We start from the raw sequence: 20582 nt of genomic DNA on the forward strand, positions 1-20582 counted from the left end.
TGCTAAACAGGAGCCCAAATCCACCACCCATCTAAGGCAAACACTGAACTTTCAGAAAGGGCAGATTGAAAAAATCAGCTGTAGCATCTGAGAGCCAGAGGAGCTGCCAGGCTCAGGGCTCGGCGGCGAAGCCAGCGCGTCTGGCTCGGCCAGCCAGCCAAAACCTCACAACAGATGGTGCTTTATTCCTCGGGATGTGCTTCCCTGGGTCCCACTTGCCAGCAAAAGGATACCAGCACCTCTTTAAAATTAGGTCACTTTGGCTTTATCATCTATTTCACTCGGGGTGTGCAAGTCCCTTCCTCTCCTTTGGGATGAGGAGCGCTGAGCATCCCAAGGAAGGATAAAGGCATCAGAGAGGGACTGGAAGCAGAGAGTTCCCTGGCCAGGTTAATTGAAAGCAGCTGAACGATGCTGACGTTTCAGAAAGCTCTCATGGATTTCAGATGTCCATCCATCTGCCTCTCAAAATCCTCATGCCCAGGTGCAAAGAAACACTTGGATATGTGTGTTCCAGCCCAGCCAGTCCCAGTGCCCTGCAGGGCTGGGGTGATGCCTCGGGGCTGCAGCAGCAGCTCCTCATCCAGGGAGGCTGAAATCACGTTGCCTTTGAGCTGGGGTTTGACATTATTCACAGAAAGTTATCAGCTGACAGTCAGCTGAAGAAGACTCTGTTGTTGATTTCAAAGGTTCAAGAGGAGCACAACATCCCTTTAAACACATCAGGCCTTTGACACTGGTGCCAGGTGAACATCTGGGAGCCATCAGAAATGACTGAGTCAGCAGAAAAGGACTCCTGAATATGCTTAAAGCCTGTCAAAGTGGGGAGAAACGGGAGGCCTTCTTCTGGGGTCTGAGGGAGTTAAAAGTGCAGCACTGGACTTTGGGAAAGATTATTTTTAGAAAGCTATTTCTCCAGCTAATGGAGGGTGTCTGCTTTGCATGGAAAAGCAGGAGAGCCGGTCGCATCTGAAACCTGGCACACCACATGCAGGCTGGTCCTGCATTCACGTCCCCATGTCACCTTACTCCTTAGGGACACTGAGCTTTGACTGCCTCCCTCATGAAGCACACGAGGGGGTGCCTGCTCCTGGGTTATGGGTGACATTTGCAGCTAAAACATCCCAGGGCCCGTGGAGTTACACCTGGCACTAGCTGGCAAGGAAGGAAAATGCAAAGTTAGCTCAGGATCTCAGGAGAGCATTTAAACAGCAAAGCAGAGGGGAGTTAGCCTGGGATCAGCTTCTAAACTGAGCCTGGGATCTAGGGTGAGTTAGCCTGGGGTCAACTTTAACCTGTGCCAAGAAATCCAGGGATAAAGCCATAACATGAAGCACTAAACTCCAGGTCATCTCTCTCCCTGGGATGCACACACTCCAAGCTTTGCAGAATTGTGTTGGCTTCCAAAGACAAGCAGGATGACAAGTTCCTAGACACAGGACAACAGTGACACATTGCACTGAACACACCACAGATTCAGCATCTTCAAGGCCATGGCCCAAAACATCGGGGTCTTCCATTTCAGTCCACTCCCACACAACCCTAGTGGGTGATATTCTATGGAAAACCACATGGAAAACCCACTGGTAACAGACCCCACGTGTGGTGACACTGAAATTCCTTTCCTGCAGCACTTGGAAGCAGAGCTGCACAAACACAAATAGAAATCCACTCCTGTACTTGCAAACTCCTCCCATTCATTCCAGATTAATGCTTGTCAATGTTGCATTAAATTCTGCAGAGCGCATATGAGGGAAGCTCAGACAGCAGTATTGTGTTATTTTATACCATCCAGGCAACTTTCTGGAGAAGTTACTAAAATTGTACCTTCTTAAAGAGCTATTTCTTGCACTCCCACCACCCCCAAAACCACATTTCAGAAGCCAGGACCGAACTTTACACTTACCTTGCTGAGTACTTCCAAGTCTCCAGGTAATTGCAGCTCCTCCAAGCCTGCTTGTGGAAAATAAATTAATGTATCTGAAATATTTAAACGAGAAGGAGGAGGAGGAAAGGATGGAATAAGCCTCAGGAGGTGCGAGATGTGCAAGGTCTGGGCTCAGCAACTCGGACCAAGTGCAGCCTCACAGAGCTCCCCAGTGGTATTTATGCTCTCCAGGCAGAGGGGAAAACCCTGGATCATCCGCTGTGACAACGGGCGTGGAGCAATAACGAGAAGAGGGAGGGGAAAAGGGGGGGAAAAAAGCCACGAGGAGAGGGGTGTTGGTTGGGATGGCAGCAGCTCAGGGGCGGTCGCTGGGGCTCAGAGGAGCAGGACCATCCTCCCTAAGCGGGGAGGAGGAGGAGGACAGCCCCCGATCCTATAAAAGTGTTCGCTGTGCTGTCCCCAGCAGTCGGCTCTGGGACTCGCAGCAGGAATTCCAGGGGCACGGGGAATCCTCCCCGCACAGGGGGGACCGCGACGCCCCGGTCGGGAGCTCCGGTGACCAGGGAGGAGGAATTCCAGACAGGAATTTTCTCTGTAAGGGACTAAAGCCAGCTGTCTCCCTCCCGGTTGCCGGCTCAGCCATTCCTGCTCCTCACAGGGGTTTGATTCCCCAGCTCCAGCCGCCCAGTAAACCCCATGGCATCCCCTTTTATTCCAGAGCCGGACTTTTACTGGGAACAGGAGTTTAATCGCGCCCTGTAGTTCGCTGTCAAAGCACTCCCAGCGCTGACATTTCCTCCGCTGCAAGAGCGGGAGCTACAGGGAATAAGGAATGCAAAAAGTTGGTGAAACACGCAGGCAGGACTCACCTCTCCGCCGCTGTCCCAACAGCTCCAGCTTTGGCATCCAGCTCCGTGGTTTTACTCACTGTGAAAGGAAACGATTGAGCAAAAGACGAGCTAAAAAGTTCCTTCCTTTTTCTTGAAGTAAACAAACAGGGAAAACCCAAACCACTATCGTAATAACGCGATTGTGTCACGGCACCTCTGTGCCGCTCCAGGAATCAGCATCCACGGGATTCCCGTGGGATCCCCATCCCGCAGGCTCAGCACAGCCCCCGGGATGTGCCCCTGAGGAGGGGCCCCAGCCGCACCCAGCACCGAGCCAGGGGAGCACCCAGCTCCTGGCAGCTGGCACATCCAAGAAAAGCAGCTGTGATTTTTCCAAGTCCTTGTCCTCTTTTCAAAGTTCTTGGGGGGGAGAAGTCCTTCCATTCTTCTAACCAGCCAATATTTATTTCTTCAGGCAAAACACCAACCGCTTTTATTTACTGTTTACTAGGAGGGAGTTTACAAGATATTCCCAGAGGTTTGTTTAAGCCCAGCAGCGCTCAGAAAGCAGAGGGACATTTATCAAACTCGTTCAACTGAGCAGAGGAGCAAATATTGGCAGCTGGGAGAGCACCACTGCTCCGAGCAGAGAAAAGAACCCTCTGAAATCAGCACCAAGGCTGATTCCATCTCTGACACCATTTCCCTGAAAATTTCTCAAGAAGGAACACTGTCATCACTGGGGTTGTATCTCAAGCTGAGATGGGCAGCCAGTCCTCACCAGTCAGTCCCAGTCCCACAGCCTGGTGCAGCCACACCAGCCCCTCTGGCTGCTCTTCCCACTGCCCACACTCTCCCAGCTGTATTTACAAAGAGTTTCTATTTACTTTCAAACAAACTGGGGATGGGAACCAACAACACGTGGTCCAACAGTTGGACCTGGCACTGCTCCCCTGCCAGAAGCCACTCAGTGCAGTTTGGGCAGCTTGCTCCCAAAAAAAGCTCAGGCACCAACACAGGCAACTCAAAGACCACCCAGAACTGGGCTGACAGAAGGTTCTGCACTTCTTTACTGTAAAATCACTGTATACTTTTTTTTTTTCTCTCTTGCTCCTACGATTCCCTCTGGATCAGTGAGTTTGCTGTATGCTTATTTAATTAGCTGAAAGATGCTGCAGCCCCCCCCCCCCAGTTCCTAATTTCCCCAAAACACAGTGAATTTCACCCCAGTACAGTGAACCCTCGTGCCCCCACACAAGCTGCCACCCCCAAACCACGCAGCTCCCCAGCCCTGACTCACAGCCCTCAGAAGGTGCTGCTCACTCCCATTACCATAAAGCTGAATTAACTCATTTTAAATCTCACATACCCACGTACAAATAATTTCCAGACTTCAGAGGAATTTGGTATTTTGTAATCTCTGCAAATATCCCTATAGGAAATGAATCCCTGTAGGATGGTTTGGGCTGTCTGATTGTTCCATCAACCTGGCTACTTTACAAAGATTTGATTTTTTAATTTATTTTTTTAATATACACCAGGATGGTTTCACTGTACAAGACATACACAGGGCCTGGTTGTGCTCAGGGATGAACACAGCCTGGAACAAGAATTTTTACCCTCCTCATTTTGTCTTGAGTCAGCAGCTTGGGGTCATATGTTCCACCAAAGCCAAAACAATCAGAAGTTACTTTTAATCATTCCTCGTTATTACTGCCCTGATTATAACGTCTCCATTTCATATGTGGTAAAAGCCACATAAAGCAGGCTGCATATATAAGTATATATTAGCAGAGAGGCTTTTAATGTAATAGCCAATGAATGGGAAGAGACGCAGATTTCCCTATGCCCTCCTAATTGAGCAGGCAGACAGCAAGTCTTCATCTCCACGGGAATTAATGCCCCTTTATTTCCTACTCAAACACAGCTCGGCAGGAACGGCCCCAAAGCAGGCTAGGGTGAGAGGTGCAGAGCTGCCGGGGATCGATTCCCTGGTTTGACTCCTGCTCTGGAGCAGAGGGAGCACAAGGGGGAGAACAGGGTGAAGAGAAGCCAGCGGCAGCAGGGAACGTGCAGGAACTTGTCTGTGATCACCAACATGAGAGCACAGGGGGAGCAGCAGCCCCTGAACTGCTCCTGACGGGGACCAGGCACAGCCACGTTCAGGTATGGGGGATCACCCCCTGCTTGCTGCCTGCTCACATCCCCCTCCTGCCTGGGCTGTCTTCACCTGAGAGAGCCAAGAAATCCTTGCCACATCCATCGCTCCAGCAGGGTGGAGATGTCCCTCTCTCGACCGCACTGCAACCCAGAGGCTGCTCCAGCAGATGAATTAACAGCGTGGGGATCCAAGTCACAGGAGGGAGAGCCAGGCATTGATGGATTTATTCCCAAACAATTATTACTCGGTAATGTTAGCCCCTATTCTTTCTTCCTTGCTGCTCTCCTGTTTTGGGGTAGCCTGGACTGACCACCCAGGTTCATCTGCAGCTTCTCTACCTTCTCATGCTAAAGAGTATTCCCCCAACTGCTTCATCAGCTGATGAGCAAGGAAACAACTCCCCTATAAATCTGCCTTGTTTCATCAGTGACCAGGAAAAAGCTGATGTAAAACAACGAAACAAGAACACAAACACAGCAATTTCAGAAAATTCAGGGGGCACCACTGACTGCACAAAGTACAAGTCAAATGTGAACTGAAATCCACAAAATCCTTCTCTATGAAGGTGGTGAGGCACAGGCTGCCCAGAGCAGCTGTGGCTGCCCCATCCCTGGAGGAGTTTAAGGCAAGGTTGGACAGGGCTTGGAGCAAATTGGTCTAGTGGAAAGTGTCCCTGCCACAACAGGGGGTGGGATGAGTTTTAAGGTCCTTTCCAACCCAAATCAGCGTGGGATTCCATGAAAACCCCTCACCTTGTTCCCACAGCTCCTCATACTCCCTGGTCACATCAACAGACCGGAACAGTCCAGGACTCCTAACCCAGTACCCGTATTTGGATATTTCACCCCAGACCAGGTGGTGAGCTGCTATCACAAGCTCTGGGGCCACCACATCTGGTTATTTACCAATAAAAACTATTTCCAAAAAATCCCTTGGGTCATGAAGACAGCCGAAAATAAACCCCCAGTCGCACGAGTCTCCAGCACGTTGGGAACATCCCCTGCACGTCCAAGGCTCGCTCTTCACTCCTAGTGAAAAATCACAAGATTCAGAGCACACTTACAAAGATAAACTCTCTGCTGACAGCTCAGGATCCATCCTGGCAGCAGCTTGGAGCTGCACCCCCGAAGCTGGCCCAGCCCAGCCCCGAGGGACATCATCTCTAGAGCATCTTGTGCAAAACAGCAATTTCCTGCTTAAAACACCTTCCCCCAGCCCCAAACAGCTCCTGGCTTTAGCAATCCTCCTCCCCCAGACCATCCCCTGCACATCTAGCTCATGGCACAAGGTTTTTCCCACAGCCCTTTGGACTGGCACATCCAGTTTCTCGTTTTGAAAATTTCAGGTCTTAATGTGTATTAAAAAACCAAAACGGACCAATAATTTCTCAAAATCCAGATAAAACTTCAGCAAACAACCATCAGATTTACAGTGTATCATTGTGAGTGCTGGGGCTTTCTTTTACATAATCACACACAGAGCAAATGACCAAAAGCTGCAAGCCCATTGTTTTGCAACAATGGGAGGAGTTAATATAGGTAAAAATTGTGGCTGTGTGTCCACATCACTGTTGCCACATATTTTTATTTCCCTTTTCATGACAAATACATTCGTAATATTCTCAAAAGTGAATTTCTGTGTTTTTGATTAAGTGATACTGAGAATTTCAAGTCATACAGAGAGAATTTCAAAACTTGATTTTTAAACTGGCATCGTCTCACTGCCATTTCTTAAAATAGTAATACATGTAACCTCTATTAAATAATGTATTAATTACTGACCACCCGCAGTTTTCTCTGGACTATCCAGGTTAACCTGCACTATCAGAAATGCCCTTTTTCACAATGCACTGTAGACAGAGCTAAATAAGTACCCAACATAGGCACAGGATAAATTAAAAACAGGATTTCTGCTGTACAGAAAACCACTTCAACCAGGTTCCAGGAACAGGATGTGAATAATAACCAGCACAGAACAGCAAGTTCAAAACCTGGTTTCTTTCTTTTTTGGAATAACCTCCCAGTCCCCCAAGATTTCAAGTTCTCACCAGTGGGGCTCTGGGGCAATTCCCATCACAGGGATGCCCTGGGAGCATCAAATCCTTTCACAGCCCCATCTCTAGGAGCTGAGGTTTTCCCTGCAACCAGCTAAAATCCAGATCAGCTGTGCACAAAAAATAGTTTTGGAATTGGTGGAACGGCACCAAAACCAAGAGCAGTCACCATCTGTAAATAAGAAAATACTAATAAAAAGCATGAGCAGAAAAACACAACAATACACTTGGACATCCAAAACAATGTCAGAGCATCACTAAACTTTCTCAGCGGAGCAGGACCACCCCAAAGAGCCATGGGGTTGGGATGCTCCTTCCTACAGCCAGAGCTCTGGGCAGGAAACTCCTTCCCCTGTGGGACAGCATGAGAGGGTAGAAGACAGAGTCAGGACAAGCCAGGGAGCTGCCACCATGCCATGATGAAATAAGGACAGAATACCACTGTCATCAATTAAATAATATACAGGAGTTGGTGAGAGAAAGCAACAGGAAGCCGATCAAGGAAATATTTCTACCAAAAGATTTCAGGGTAATGTCAGCTGGCTGAAGAAGAGACAAACAACACATCACCTGCTTCAGAAACAACAGTGCATGGTTTCCAGGAGGATACAGAAGGAATTCCATCCCCTCTCCTGGCTGCTCAGTGCTCAACCTTGGCACTGCCACATCCCTTTTCCTCTCCCCTCCAAGTTCACTTCCACCTGAATGCAAAACAGGAACATTTCTGAAGTTCCAAAAAGTTGTAAAAGCAAAGAAAAATCATCTCCACTTCATTTTGGGAAGGCTCCCTACACCTTGAAAAGTGCTACACGGATACCTTCAGAGTTTTCAAGGGTAGGATTCACACCTGAGGAAAAACAAAACCCACACACACACCTTAAACCAACTTTGTGACTTTTATTGATGGGCGACAACTTTATACTTCTAGGTATCACTAAACTGTGTACAATTAGGAACTCAACATTATAGGAGAGCAGACAGCAAAATTAAACAAAGCAGACTTAAAGAAATATCAATCTTAATTATTTTGCCCATTTTCTTAATTTCATGTACACAGAAGCATAAATGCAGTTTGAAATTTCTTAATAGCAATAAAGTTACAATCACCCATCTATATAGACTAACATCTTAACTCCAAATATTTGATCTGCAATGTGTACTTAAGCAGTTTCTCATCGCACAATTATTAAAATGTGTCTTCCTATCAGGAACCAGCAACTCTGCAGTTTGTACATGTTTTGAAGCACAAAGGACCATTTCCATCTCATACACATTGGCTCATATTTCACCACTTATCAAAAAACTATTGGGGAAGCAGAGAGAGCTTTTTATTTTTTTTTTAATTTTTTTTCTTTTTTTACTGAAGTAAAGATAAAACATTTTCACAGAAATCTACAAGTTCTGTTGCTGGTGCAGGGTTTTCTTCTACTACGCAATTAGAAAGTGGGAATTAAATGCAAATCCCCTTTTTATTATCTTAGGATTCAGCATTAACTCGGATGAATTTTATTTCTTTTTAATATTTCTTTTTGTGATGCACGAGGCTTCCAACCGAGCCACTTCATTCTGCAAAGTCAAAAAAAGCCAACACAAACTACGTTGTGCACAAACGGCAGCTTCCTTTATCACTCTATCCCATAGTTGCAAGGGGACCCAAAAAAAAAAAAAAAAAAAAAATTAAAAGGGGAGGAAAAAAAAACCAGAAAAAACCCCCAACAGAATAAAAGAAATAAAAAGGGGAAAGATTCACTCAGAAGAGCATTTACAGGAGGAGAAGTTAGCGATGCTGGCGGGTCACAGCAGGTCCACCTGGCGGTAGTACAGGAGGTAGGCTGTGCGTTCCAGGGCTGCCTTCACCACCTGGGAGTGGTGCACGACCCTGACAGCCTGGTCATCGATGCGCAGCCACCCGTTGAGGCCGATCTGGAACACGTCCGTCGTGTAGTGCCCGCCCGTCGCGCTGTTGCCGTGGTGGTACACGACTGTGGGGGACATGGAGGGGTTGGTTGGAGCTGGCACACCAGGGGTTAAATGGTACCTGGAGATTCCCCTCCCTCACCCCACAGTGCAGTTGGTTTAGAGGAAAATAAAAAAAAATAATAATAATAATAAAAAAAAATATCTCAGGGTTTAGGGCGGTGCAGGTTATAGAATGGAAGCTGAAAGCTCGGCTTGTTCCATGTCCCCCGCCTTGGATACCCCAGCATGGAGAAATCCACAGGTGGGACAGACATGGAATCGTGGAATGGTTTGGGATTGGAAGGGATCTTAAAGCTCATCCCATCCCACCCCCTGCCATGGGACACCTGACACTATCCCAGGGTGCTCCAAGCCCCAGTGTCCAGCCTGGCCTTGGACACTTCCAGGGATCCAGGGGCAGCCACAGCTGCTCTGGGCACCCTGTGCCAGGGCCTGCCCACCCTCACAGGGAAGAAGGTATCCATGTATCCTAGGAGGCAAATCTTCATCCCAAATATCCCTCAGGTGGTATTTCTGGTGGTGACTGGGACTGTTTTGCCCATGGGAAAATGGAAAATGGGATTTTCCAGCTGCCTGCAGTCAATGCCCACATCAGTCCCAATGGGGTGACATTCAGAGGCTCGGGTGGGATGAACATCTCGGCTTTGTATGGCTCAAATAATCTATAGATCTGGAGAAAGTGAAGGAAACTGGGACAGCTCCCTGGGATTTGGCTGTAAACCCAAGGAGCAGCTTTAGGTCCCTGTGTCCCACTCCCTCCTTATGGCAGGAAGCTCCCCACCCTCACAGGGAAAGATTTCTTCCAATATCCCATCCAACCCTGCCCTCTGGCCCTGCAAAGTCACTCCCCTTGTCCTGGCACTCCCAGCCCATGTCCAAATCAGTGTTTCCTCAGCACACCTAACCTCCCAATTCTAAACAAATCCCACTAAACACATGGATTTCACACCCACGAGCTATTTCAGTGCAATTTAAAAGAAAACACTCAGTGTAATCCAGTGTCCCTATAATTCCATATGCAGAATGTGTATTTGAAATTGAGGGACCCCACAGATAAAATACCTGCAAAGAGCCGGTAGGTTCTTTGGCCTTTGGAAATTTTACTTTTCACACCAGGAGACAGTAGCTCTGGAGAAGGTAAAACAGTCACACATTAGAAATTCCATATCAAGAGGATCAATTATATATATTTATATTATATATAATATATATTTTATATTATATATATTAATTATATATATTTTCAGAGAAACCAACACTATCACAAAGGAGAATATTTAATTGGAATTTCTTCTGCAGCCTTTAAAGAATGGTCAAGGTTCTAACAACTGGTAATCAAGGGAGTGAATTTGCAGGTTTGCTGAACACTGTGGCTTATGAAAGGTTTACAAATACCACCAAAAAATGAAGGGAAAAAAAAAAGACAGAGTAAAATACCAGACTATTCCATTTTTCCCCTTTCATTCCTGCTGTCAGACAATGACAAACAATTTCAGATTCCAAGTCATGCTTACATTCCTAAAGGGAAACTGCAAAATAAAACATTAAGTAAACAAAAGGGCACTGCCTGACAATGTCCAGATCTCAGTTGAGATATGAGTATCCATTGATTTTATTTATTCTTATTTGAGCTACTGGCTTGCTAATAGTCCATTTGTCAGCTCAAAACAGAAGGCATTATTTTGGCAAGCTTCAGATGCTGGACAATTTCCAATCTCACAGTATTTAAAGTCAGTATATCCTAGGATATACTTGTTAAATAAAGGATCTTTGTTTAACCTCTACACTATGGATTGTCTACCTTCAGGCTGCATTTTCAATAAAACACCAGTTTCCTTCCACCAGCCAGTCATTAATTAAATCATCTGACACTTCTCTAAATTAAATTTGTGATAAAAATATCCAATATTGGCAACAGCCTTGTACAGACAGGGACACAGATCCAAGAGGATCACTTCCCATATTTGCCCTTAGCAGCCTATATCCTTACTCCATAAATTCATAGGAAGCTCTCATTTAGCCAACCCACTGTCCAGGACGTGCCAAAGGCTTTAAGATCTTCCATCATTAAAAAAAAAATTAAAAAAAAATAAAAAATTCACCCAAATGACCAAATTTTCAGACAACGATGCAGACAAAACCTCGTGTGAGAGAAAATTAAAACACAGACACTCGTAGGAAATACAGCACCATCTTTCCCATAAAGAGAGGGAAATTCTGTTCAGAAATCTTCTACCTTTACTGATTTCCAGATCAACAGTGTACTCAATATTCTTGATCAGCTTCTGACATCCACCAGTCTTCTCATACACGAAGCGTTTGAGGTGTAACACGAGAACGGGGGGCAGCTTTTCTAGGGTGAGCCTTCGACTGATCTCCACCTGACACACAGACCCAGAGCAAGGAAAAATGTCATTTTGTGTTACCTCCTCAAAATTCCCCCTTTAAATAAGTATTTCATTTTAAATGCACTAGCAGCAAACCCTCCAGGTTTGCTATTATTGCAGTATTAATTTATGATAAATGTTTGTTTGTGACTTAAAGTCCACTGGATCTTCAATACTAACATTATTTTGGAGAACTCAGTATATTCAAAAAGAAAAACATGAGTTGTAAACCCACTTTTCTCTACTAAATAGTGATTTTATATAATTATAGACAAACAATCCACAAAATTTCTGCCTGGAAACCAGGAGGCGAGCTCAGAATTGCAGAACAGAAATGTTTTGCCTTCCTAGAAATGAAGACATAAAAATATTTCTCAAAATAACTGCTTAAGGTTTTTCCTCCATTTTTTAATTGAGAAAAATCTCTTTACTGCTAACCATGGGCATATTATTTTTCAATAGATGGCTTGATTCTGCTAGAACCTATGTGCTGAATAGAAACTCATGGGGGAAAAGTACTTTCTCTTTGCAAGGGTCTACAGATAATATGTTCATTGTTTTTACTACAATTTTGATACAAAAACAAACTATTTCAATTTTGATTTATTTTGAAAAAAAAGATCTGGAAGACACTGTGGGTGCTTGTATTTCCATCCAAACTCTGAAATATCAAGCAGCACCAAATCTGAACACTCATTTCTTCCAACCCAGCACTGGGTTGTCAGTTAAAAACTTTAAACCATTTGGAGTAAAAAACCAAAAAAAATTAATGGAAAGCAAACCAAGATCTTTCTGGTAAATCATAATCAGCCTGCAAAAGCTCCTCTGACATGGAAAACAACTGGAGAAATATATGTTCTGAATATTCAAGGTTAACAAATTTCTGCTTTTCATCTTCAGCTTTTCAAGGGAAATGAACCATCCTTTCTCTATCTGATCCTGTTCTCACTTGGAGGATTTTGAAAACTTACCACACATGAAACTCAGAGGGAACACCTACAATTGCAGAGTTACCAACAGTGCACACAGAATTCCCATGTGAGCAATCCCTGCACACCAGAGCTGCCTTTACCACCTCCCACCACAGGAAACAAGGCAAGGCCTTAAAGAGGGAATTTTCATTATTATCCTCTATCCCAAGGTCTCAAACTGCCAGTTTTCCTCCTTCTAAGTACTTCTCTCTATTGCAATTATTACTATAATGTATTATTTGTAAAATAAAAAACCATTTACTCTGAAGAGCTGCTCCTTTACTAAGAGCATCTGGCCATCCCCAGGAATCATAAGTTATGACACTGACCAGAGTATTATGCATCTTTACCACAGTTCAGCCTGTTAATTTAGTTTATTTTCCATTAAAATCCCCAATAAATTACAACATCAACTCAAACCCCACCTATTCACAGACTGACTTTGTTTCAGAGCTGACATTTCACTGCTGCAGGACACTCTGGAAAGGTTTGTACCTCTTTTGTTCAAGTGCGTTCCAACAACTCCTTGTAAAGCCAGAGCTCGATGAAAACCCTTTTGAATTACAAGTTTAGCACTTGGCTGTGAGTAAGGGGTGAACAGAACACACCTCTTGCTTGGTTTTTGTGGTGTATCCCTGCACAGACTCTCTTGCCACCAAGCTTTCCAAGGCGTCCTGCACGGTGCGGATCTTGTCCGACTGGATGTCCAGCTGCAGGGTGAAGAAAAGCTGCAGTGTGGCAGACTCCTTGGAACTCTGCTGGTAAACAACAGATCTGTGGAGAAAAAAAATGAAATCAGAATGTAATCAAGTGTGATTTTCAATCGGGCAGAACCTTCAAGGAAAAATGAGTTACTTAAGTAACTCAATTTATAGTTCATTCAAGGCAACACATAAAGGTTAAACAACAAGTTTAAACAATTTACCCCAATTTAAGTGAATTTAACATCTGCTAAGATTATTCTGAATGGGATTGCAACTGAACTGTTTTATTTATGCGAACTTATTGGATAAGCATCCAAAATTTACAGAAAAAGACTGAAAATTTTGATAAGCATTTTTTTAAAATTTGCTTCCGGGTTCTTTTTGTTAGTTTAGTTTTTCAACAGCTCTTGACAAGTGCCAAGTGCCACTGCTTATCTGTGTTCTACTGTAAAAATCACAGCTGATTCCACATTCTCCAATGAAAACACACAGTTTTTTTCAGTCTCTTCTCTAAGACAAATTTCACAGTGATTTTAAATTGCTTGCTTAAATCTTGTCATTGGAAATATAAACTATGCTCCACTGAGGACTGGCAGTTCATTCTCTTCCCATCATTTGCTGCATACAGACTTTGTCCATGTATATAAATTATTATGTTGTTATATACTGGAACCAGAATTAAAATTAACACAGCTCTGACCCATTTGGCCATGCTGGAGTATTTCCAGGTCAGGTAGGAAATGTTAATGTTCAGGTTAATTTTAATGCTCAGGATAATCAAGAGAGCCCTTTTAACTCAGGCAAAGCCTTGAAGCACCAAGAGAAAGCCAGTGCAGCTTAATATTGGCAAATACATAGAGGGAATACATGCATTCCTTTAGAGGGAAGAGAATGCATGAAAAACAGCAGCACCTTTATTTTCAAAAGCAGAAATTATATTGTAACACCACTTCAGGATATTTTCTTCACTAGATATACAGAAATTGATTTGATAGCAAAAGCTTCACTGGGATATGATTTCTCTGTAACAATGTGTCTTATTAGAATAATTATAAATCTCAGCTGGACATGGGGAAAATGCATCATTTGCAATGAAAAATTACTCAGCCACTGCAAGAACTCTCAGGAAAACCTGGTACTTTCCCACTTAAGCCTCACATTGCTAAGAAAGACTTTATAGGCTGGGGTTTTTTAAGTAATTATGCCTAAATAGACATTTAATTGACTCAAACCTCTCAAGGACAGCCTAAAAATTCCCAAGCCTGAAGCTTCCCCAGCCAAAAGATGCCAGCTCAAATCACCTTCTCCTCACTGCTTTTCCCATTGGATTTTTCCAGTTTCTGATGCTCTCATTTAGTGGAATTCTACTGGCAGTTTTATATTCAGTCCTTCCTATCTCCACCCCCTGAGGATGAAGCTTTCCAGCATCCCATGGGATGCTGTTTCTGTGGTGAGCTGTGCCCTGGTGTGAAAGGATAAATAAAGTGGATGTGGTGCCAGCAGATGTTGGATTGGATCCTGTGCCTCTGCTGCTCATTGCAACTTCTTGCCTTTTTCCAGTATTACCCTTGCTTTGTATCATTTTCTGTGGGCTTCTACAGAAAACTGCATCATCTCAGTATTTTTAGTGGAAAAACTGATGGAATCATGTAGAGATCTAAACAACTGGGACAAATTCTGGTAAATATACCTGGGGTATGAACACCACCTTGGTTATGTGAACCAGCAATGCAGGACTCCATCAATACCTACAAACACCTGTCTGACAAATTCTATGGAAAATATAGTTTTATTTACCAGCTGTCTGGCTCAAAACCCAGAAGAATAAATAATCTCAGAGCATTTCCAAGGCAGAAGGCACTAGCCCACATTATTCACACTTCTAGACTCAATATCTGGCAACAGAGTCAAACACCAGCAATTAAGTGTCTGTCTCCAATTTAAAAATAATTCTTCAAGTCTAGCAGTTTTGTTTTGCTGTATGTTTTTAGCAAGTGTTTACTTTGCTTTCATTTTAAATTACACATCTCTCCAAACAAGTCAGGAGGCTTCCTTTCCAAAAAAATGTCATTTTAAATTCTACTTTCTGCCTTTGTCTGGTATCAGACCTGCATAGAAGTGATATCCCGCATTCTTCTCATTCCACTAGCATCTTGTAGCAATTTACATTTTTCCAGACTTTTTGCCTTTAACATTTCTTTACTATTAAACACAGCTTTCTCTGGGAAGCATGAAGGGTCTGAAAAACCTAAAATCCACAATTTTATGTTTTAGTTGTTTTACTATGTTCATTGTTTTAGTACATTGTTTTACTTCAAGATTTAACTTTGTACATCTCATTCTCTCTCAGCATCCTTATTTATAACATGAGATGAGAGGTCATAAAAATTAGGCAGCTCTAAAATGCTTTGGAATTCTTAGACAATCTTCAACGCACAAATATTCCAAACTCCTCTTCCACATGCAATTCAGGCCTTGGGATCTCAGAACAGTCTGTTCATTTTAAAACATTTAAAAAGATTCAGCCACTGCAAGTCAAGAACTCGGAGGAAAATGTACTGTACCTTATGTGACCACCAAAAATATCAGTGATTGGAGTCTGGACAAAGTCAGCCTGGCGAGTGACCGAGGATTTGTTGCGAGGTCCCACCTGCTCCCACTCATCCTCACTGCCTTCCCCCTGCTCCTCCTGCTCCTCTTCCTTGGGAACACTCTGAGCCTCGGGGCCGTTGGACACCGACACTTCTTCAAGAGACAAGGAAAAAGAACAAACACATTGGGGTTTTTGACAGATGGAACACTCAGATAAAAAATGTGAAAGCCAAAAACCCCGATATAAAGGCAAAAACCCCAGCACAATTTCTTGTGGATAAAATGTTTTCATGCATCATTGTTTTAATTTAGAAAAAGAGAAGAAGCATATTCCAGCTTTGCTCCCAGCATGACACATCCATATATTAACAGAAGGCAGCTCACTGATGACTGTATGTAAATAGCAAAGTTTGATATATTTTTAGTAGTAAATTTATGGGATTTCTAGAAAATTAGAAAGTCGAGTGTTATTCTGGAAACAGAATTAAGCCATTATTAAATACAACTCCTTTTCTGCACCAGTATTTTACAGGGAACCCAAAGCTTAGCAAATATTTTCCCAGCCAGTGCCAAAGTCAGGAGGTTATAAACTGCACACAGCTAAGGAACAGAATATGGTATGACTTTATACCCTAAAAAATTTACCCTACCAAAAAGAAATTGGGTAACTAGTGATCTGAATTCTTTCTTGGCTAAGGCTTGCACGATTTTATTTGTAAAGGGGGTACAAGCTAAAGCCTCTATAAACTAAAATGGCATTTTGCACTGCATACAAATTCTAGTAATTCTTTCGAAGTAAACTCTCTTCCAACTTTGTCAGCAAGAATTTTCAAATAACTTAGTATGTTGGTTTGTATTAGATAGAAAAATATATCTTAACAGTTGGTTTAAAGATCAGTGAAAAAGACCCTGATATATTTTTGAACTCCCATGGAGAGTCAAAAACCACTGACACTGCAGGTGTTATAAATGACAAGACTGATCAGCTCCAGTTAGCCCCAAATAATGCTTAGCTGGGCTCAGTAAAAATGTGCAATACTGAGTTTTGTTGTTTAGGAGAACCAGGGCTGTGACTTATTGTCATTCAGAGTATTGACAGAGCCATGATGCCTTTCCAGAAACCCAGTAACCCTTCACATCATTCATAAACTGGGCAGAATGGACTCTACTCTATCCAGATTTTAACAAAATACTATTTCCTTATGTCCCAGTCCTTTAAAACATGGTATTCTATCCCTATCTCAACATCTACTCCAAGCATTACTCTGTATTATGGAACCACCACACAAAAACAGTATTTGAAATCAATTGTTTGCTATTAAAAAAAATCCACTAACTTTCATTATTTGGAGAGAGAAGTTTCTTGAGGGTCAGCATTTCTTCATGTAGTCCATTGAGGATAAATCCCAAGTATTCCTCAGCATCCTCTTGTCTCCCCTGAACAAAAGTTTTTTTTCAATTAATTCTATTGTATTTTCATGGTTTCCTTTTAACAGAAGGTTCATGACACTGAACAAATCCAGTTTTCTCCTATTAATTTAGCTAGCTGAGCAACTACTGAGTCTAAAGTTATGTCAAATAAAATTTAAATTTTATTATAACACAAACCCTTTTTTAACCAGTTAAACCCAAACTGCAATAAGCAGTAAATACACACATCAGTGACACAATGGCTACAGGAATTCTGCATTTTTCTCAATACCAATTCCATTTAATGTGTAGGTTGGAATTCTTTCCCCCTATTTCTTTTACAACCATTATTAAAAGTTGCTGTCAAGCCAAGGCCGAATCAAAGGACGGTTTGAATTATTATCTTTTCTTTAAATTGAAATTAAACCTGAACATGTATTTTGAAGTTTTTGGACCATCACTCATTCTTAGCTGAATTCTTCATAAAAATGAACAACTGCTCATTTCTTAAATGTAAATCAATTGGTAATTCCATTATAAAAAAGAGATGTTCTATTCCAACAGTAATTTTTCCTTTATTCTGACACCTCAAACTGCCAAACCTGTAATTAACATTTTCCTATAACTCAGGTCCCAAGACAATCGAGCTTCAGTACCAAGAGCTCGCAATGAGCAGATTTTAGTGGCATTTGAGCAGAGCCTGAGGCTTGGCTTTGCAGAGGTTTAAGGACTGTGCCTGCCCTGCAATGCAGCTCCATAAGCCAAGGATTTGAAGTCCCACCTTTTCTGACAGACTTGATTTTATAACTGTCAAGAGCCTGTAAATGTAGGTTGGTTCAAAGGCAGCTCCTGGTCGGATGTCTCTCACTATTTTATCACCTAAAGCTGCAAGGTGAAAGAGAATTAATGTCAGTAATAATAAATAAAAGGCTTTCTTATACTATACTTGAACAGTCTCTTCACACATCACTAGTTTTGGAGTCCAGCACTTTTTTCTTAGTAGTTTTATTGCAAGTTTGGGATCTGGTGCTCAGAAGTTTTAAGACACAACTCTTATCTCTGAACATTGTTTTAAAACATATCACTCTGCAGAAACTTACAGATAGTCAGAAAAAGTTCTCTAAGAATATTAGCAAGAATATCAACAGTCATCATAAAAGAACACTTTTAGTGCTATTTGCATTCTTTGCACTTCTTTTGTACTCAAAGAACACGTCCTTAAACTTTGTGTGTATTTGTAATTCTATCAGATCATTTTTTCTCTCTGCAGAATAAAAACCCCAAAACAGCCTGACAGAATGTTCCACCTATTGGCAATACAAAGCCTCAGAACTATACTTGAAAACTACACCAAAAAATGACCTACAAGTAAAAGAAATTGCATAAGCCAATAAGATTTGTTTTACAGAAAGAAACCACAGAAACGTCTGAACTGTTTGGAAATCACTGGAACAACCAGCTCCTCCTGATATTTCCTTATCATGTTACATAAAGAATTGTTTCAGGAATGTGCTTGTTTCTACACGTCTGCAAGACAACAGACTCGGTTTCAAATTAAGACTGAACAACTGAAACCTTTAAGATAATTTATTTGCATCAAAAATTATGCTATTCCTCACTCCATAATCATCACTGAGCCTAAATATGTACTAGGAGAAGTTTTCCCACTGGAATCAGAAGCCAGGATAATATTCCTGCAGGCAATCTCCAGCTGCTTAAGGGACCTCTTATGGCCCCATTTAGTTCCAAATCAGTGAGTGTTCAGGATTTAAGGAGCAGAATTGAGCAATCTGATATATAAACAGCTGGAAATATGTAAGGAAGGAAGTGGAGGAAAATATGGAGAGTATCAACTGATTTTCTTAGAAAGGGCATGTTCTTAGAAGGCATCGTCACAATTAAGTGAACTTTCAACAAAAACTGTTCTTGTTGCACTTGCACACTTGGTCCACCAAAGAGAAGAAAATAATCCAAGGTGCAACACCTCCCCCCATGCACATCTTTACCCCAAAGGCTTCTCTCCATCATTTTCTGCTCTGTGCCCCTGCTCCCACTCACCTTGCTTTGCTTTAGGAGGTACAGGCATATTAGTGAATTCATTCATTAAACGAACACTGAAACAGAAGGGAAGCAACAACTGGATATGAGCGGCAAGCTAACTCTCAGGACAAGTCATAAAATCAGGAAATTATCATTCTGATTTCTAAAACAAAACAAAATCAAAGAGCATCACCACGAAATCTGGGTAAAGCTCAGACATAACAATCCACCTGATCATTGCAGTGAAACCCAGGCTGGTCCTTGCACCTCTCACAGTTCACTCTTGCTCATTAAACACCACACAGAACTGATACTCCCAAGGCAACAGGAATTATCTTCCTTGACAGGCCAAGCACTTGTAAAACACCAAGTTCATTACAAAAGCATCACCCAAAAACACACAAAGAACTTCTGGATACATATCAACTTCTAACAACAGCCAATGTTAGGCATTTCTGAATGAGTTTAGCCAGGTCCCAAACTTTTATTCCTTTTTCCCAAGCTACTTACAAACTGTCTAGCATTGGTGTGGAGGTACACGGCCTCTGCGATTTGGAATACATTGGAATGGACTTCATTAAATGATACATTGGAGGGCAAGCAACCAAGGCTTGCAGGGTCTATGCAGTGACATTAAGGAAATATGCAGAAATGGCATCTTGTGTTTTAACCAAATATTCTATTATATGCAAAATTATATAGAAAACAAAGCTGCGTTTTTATTACATAGATCAAGAATTAGACTGGAAAATAGGAGGAAGCTTTATCACAACATTAACCAATAATTCACAAAAGTTATACTAAAAAGAACCCAGCATCTGGCAACATGCAGTGATTTCACTGACATTTTAACCATGGTAAAAACTTGTAATTAATGGGTAAAGAAACATTTCATTCAGGAGCAGGAGAGGAAAAGAACTTTCATAGGAACGACTTTAGAGAATTAACCATTTGAAAATTGGCAGGAGACAACCTGGAACACATTTTCTGAGAAGAATGGAAGAAACCAGCTGAACCTTAAAGGTGTTGAGTCACCCCTGCAACCAAAGCAAAACCTGCTGAGATGTGAGACATTCTGCACCACAAAGAGTTGGGAGCAACACGGAAAACTCCAGAGTGTGCTGGAAGAATAATGCTCTAAAAACATCACAAGTAGGTGAGAGCAATGAATAGGGGAAATGCACAAAAAAACTGGAGGGAAAAGGAAATGACAAAATCAGGGATTGATCTCAACAGCTGAAGAGAGAGATTAATTTAATCCCTGTGGTGTGCAAAAACTGAGTAATAAATTCCAGTGTCAAACTTCAAGATTGTAAAATTGGGAGCTAAGCTGCATAGTGGATATAACCAAAGGAGTGCAGAACTGGTTATATATGATAAAAGCTTCATTTAAAGCACAGTCATTGGCCTAGAAATAGTTTATTAGGATCTGCCATGATCAGTCCTGAATTTGGTGTTCACATTTTTCACTAGCAGTATCAGCACTAGAAGTACCCCAAGTGGCACTAGCAGTCAGCCTTGCTGATATTGCTGGGAGACAATTTTTCTTAATTATTAGTATTTTAT

General features: G+C 42.4%; 1 protein-coding gene across 1 annotated transcript in view; it reads right to left on the reverse strand.

Moving 5' to 3' along the window:
* Nucleotides 1–7809: 7809 nt before the first annotated feature.
* Nucleotides 7810–20582, reverse strand: part of USP10 (ubiquitin specific peptidase 10) — a 47253-nt gene continuing 34480 nt past the window's right edge. Inside the window, exons 6-14 of the mRNA XM_062500096.1 lie at nt 19527–19636; nt 19035–19090; nt 17758–17861; nt 16904–17003; nt 15539–15719; nt 12879–13044; nt 11149–11293; nt 9975–10040; nt 7810–8914 (exon numbers count right to left, since the gene is read on the reverse strand). Coding sequence (XP_062356080.1) covers nt 8727–8914; nt 9975–10040; nt 11149–11293; nt 12879–13044; nt 15539–15719; nt 16904–17003; nt 17758–17861; nt 19035–19090; nt 19527–19636 — 1116 coding nt within the window. The 3' untranslated portion in view covers nt 7810–8726. The remainder of the gene's footprint in view (nt 8915–9974; nt 10041–11148; nt 11294–12878; nt 13045–15538; nt 15720–16903; nt 17004–17757; nt 17862–19034; nt 19091–19526; nt 19637–20582) is intronic.

Source organism: Cinclus cinclus, chromosome 11 (assembly GCF_963662255.1).
Source record: "Cinclus cinclus chromosome 11, bCinCin1.1, whole genome shotgun sequence".
In the NCBI taxonomy this organism is placed as follows: domain Eukaryota; kingdom Metazoa; phylum Chordata; class Aves; order Passeriformes; family Cinclidae; genus Cinclus; species Cinclus cinclus.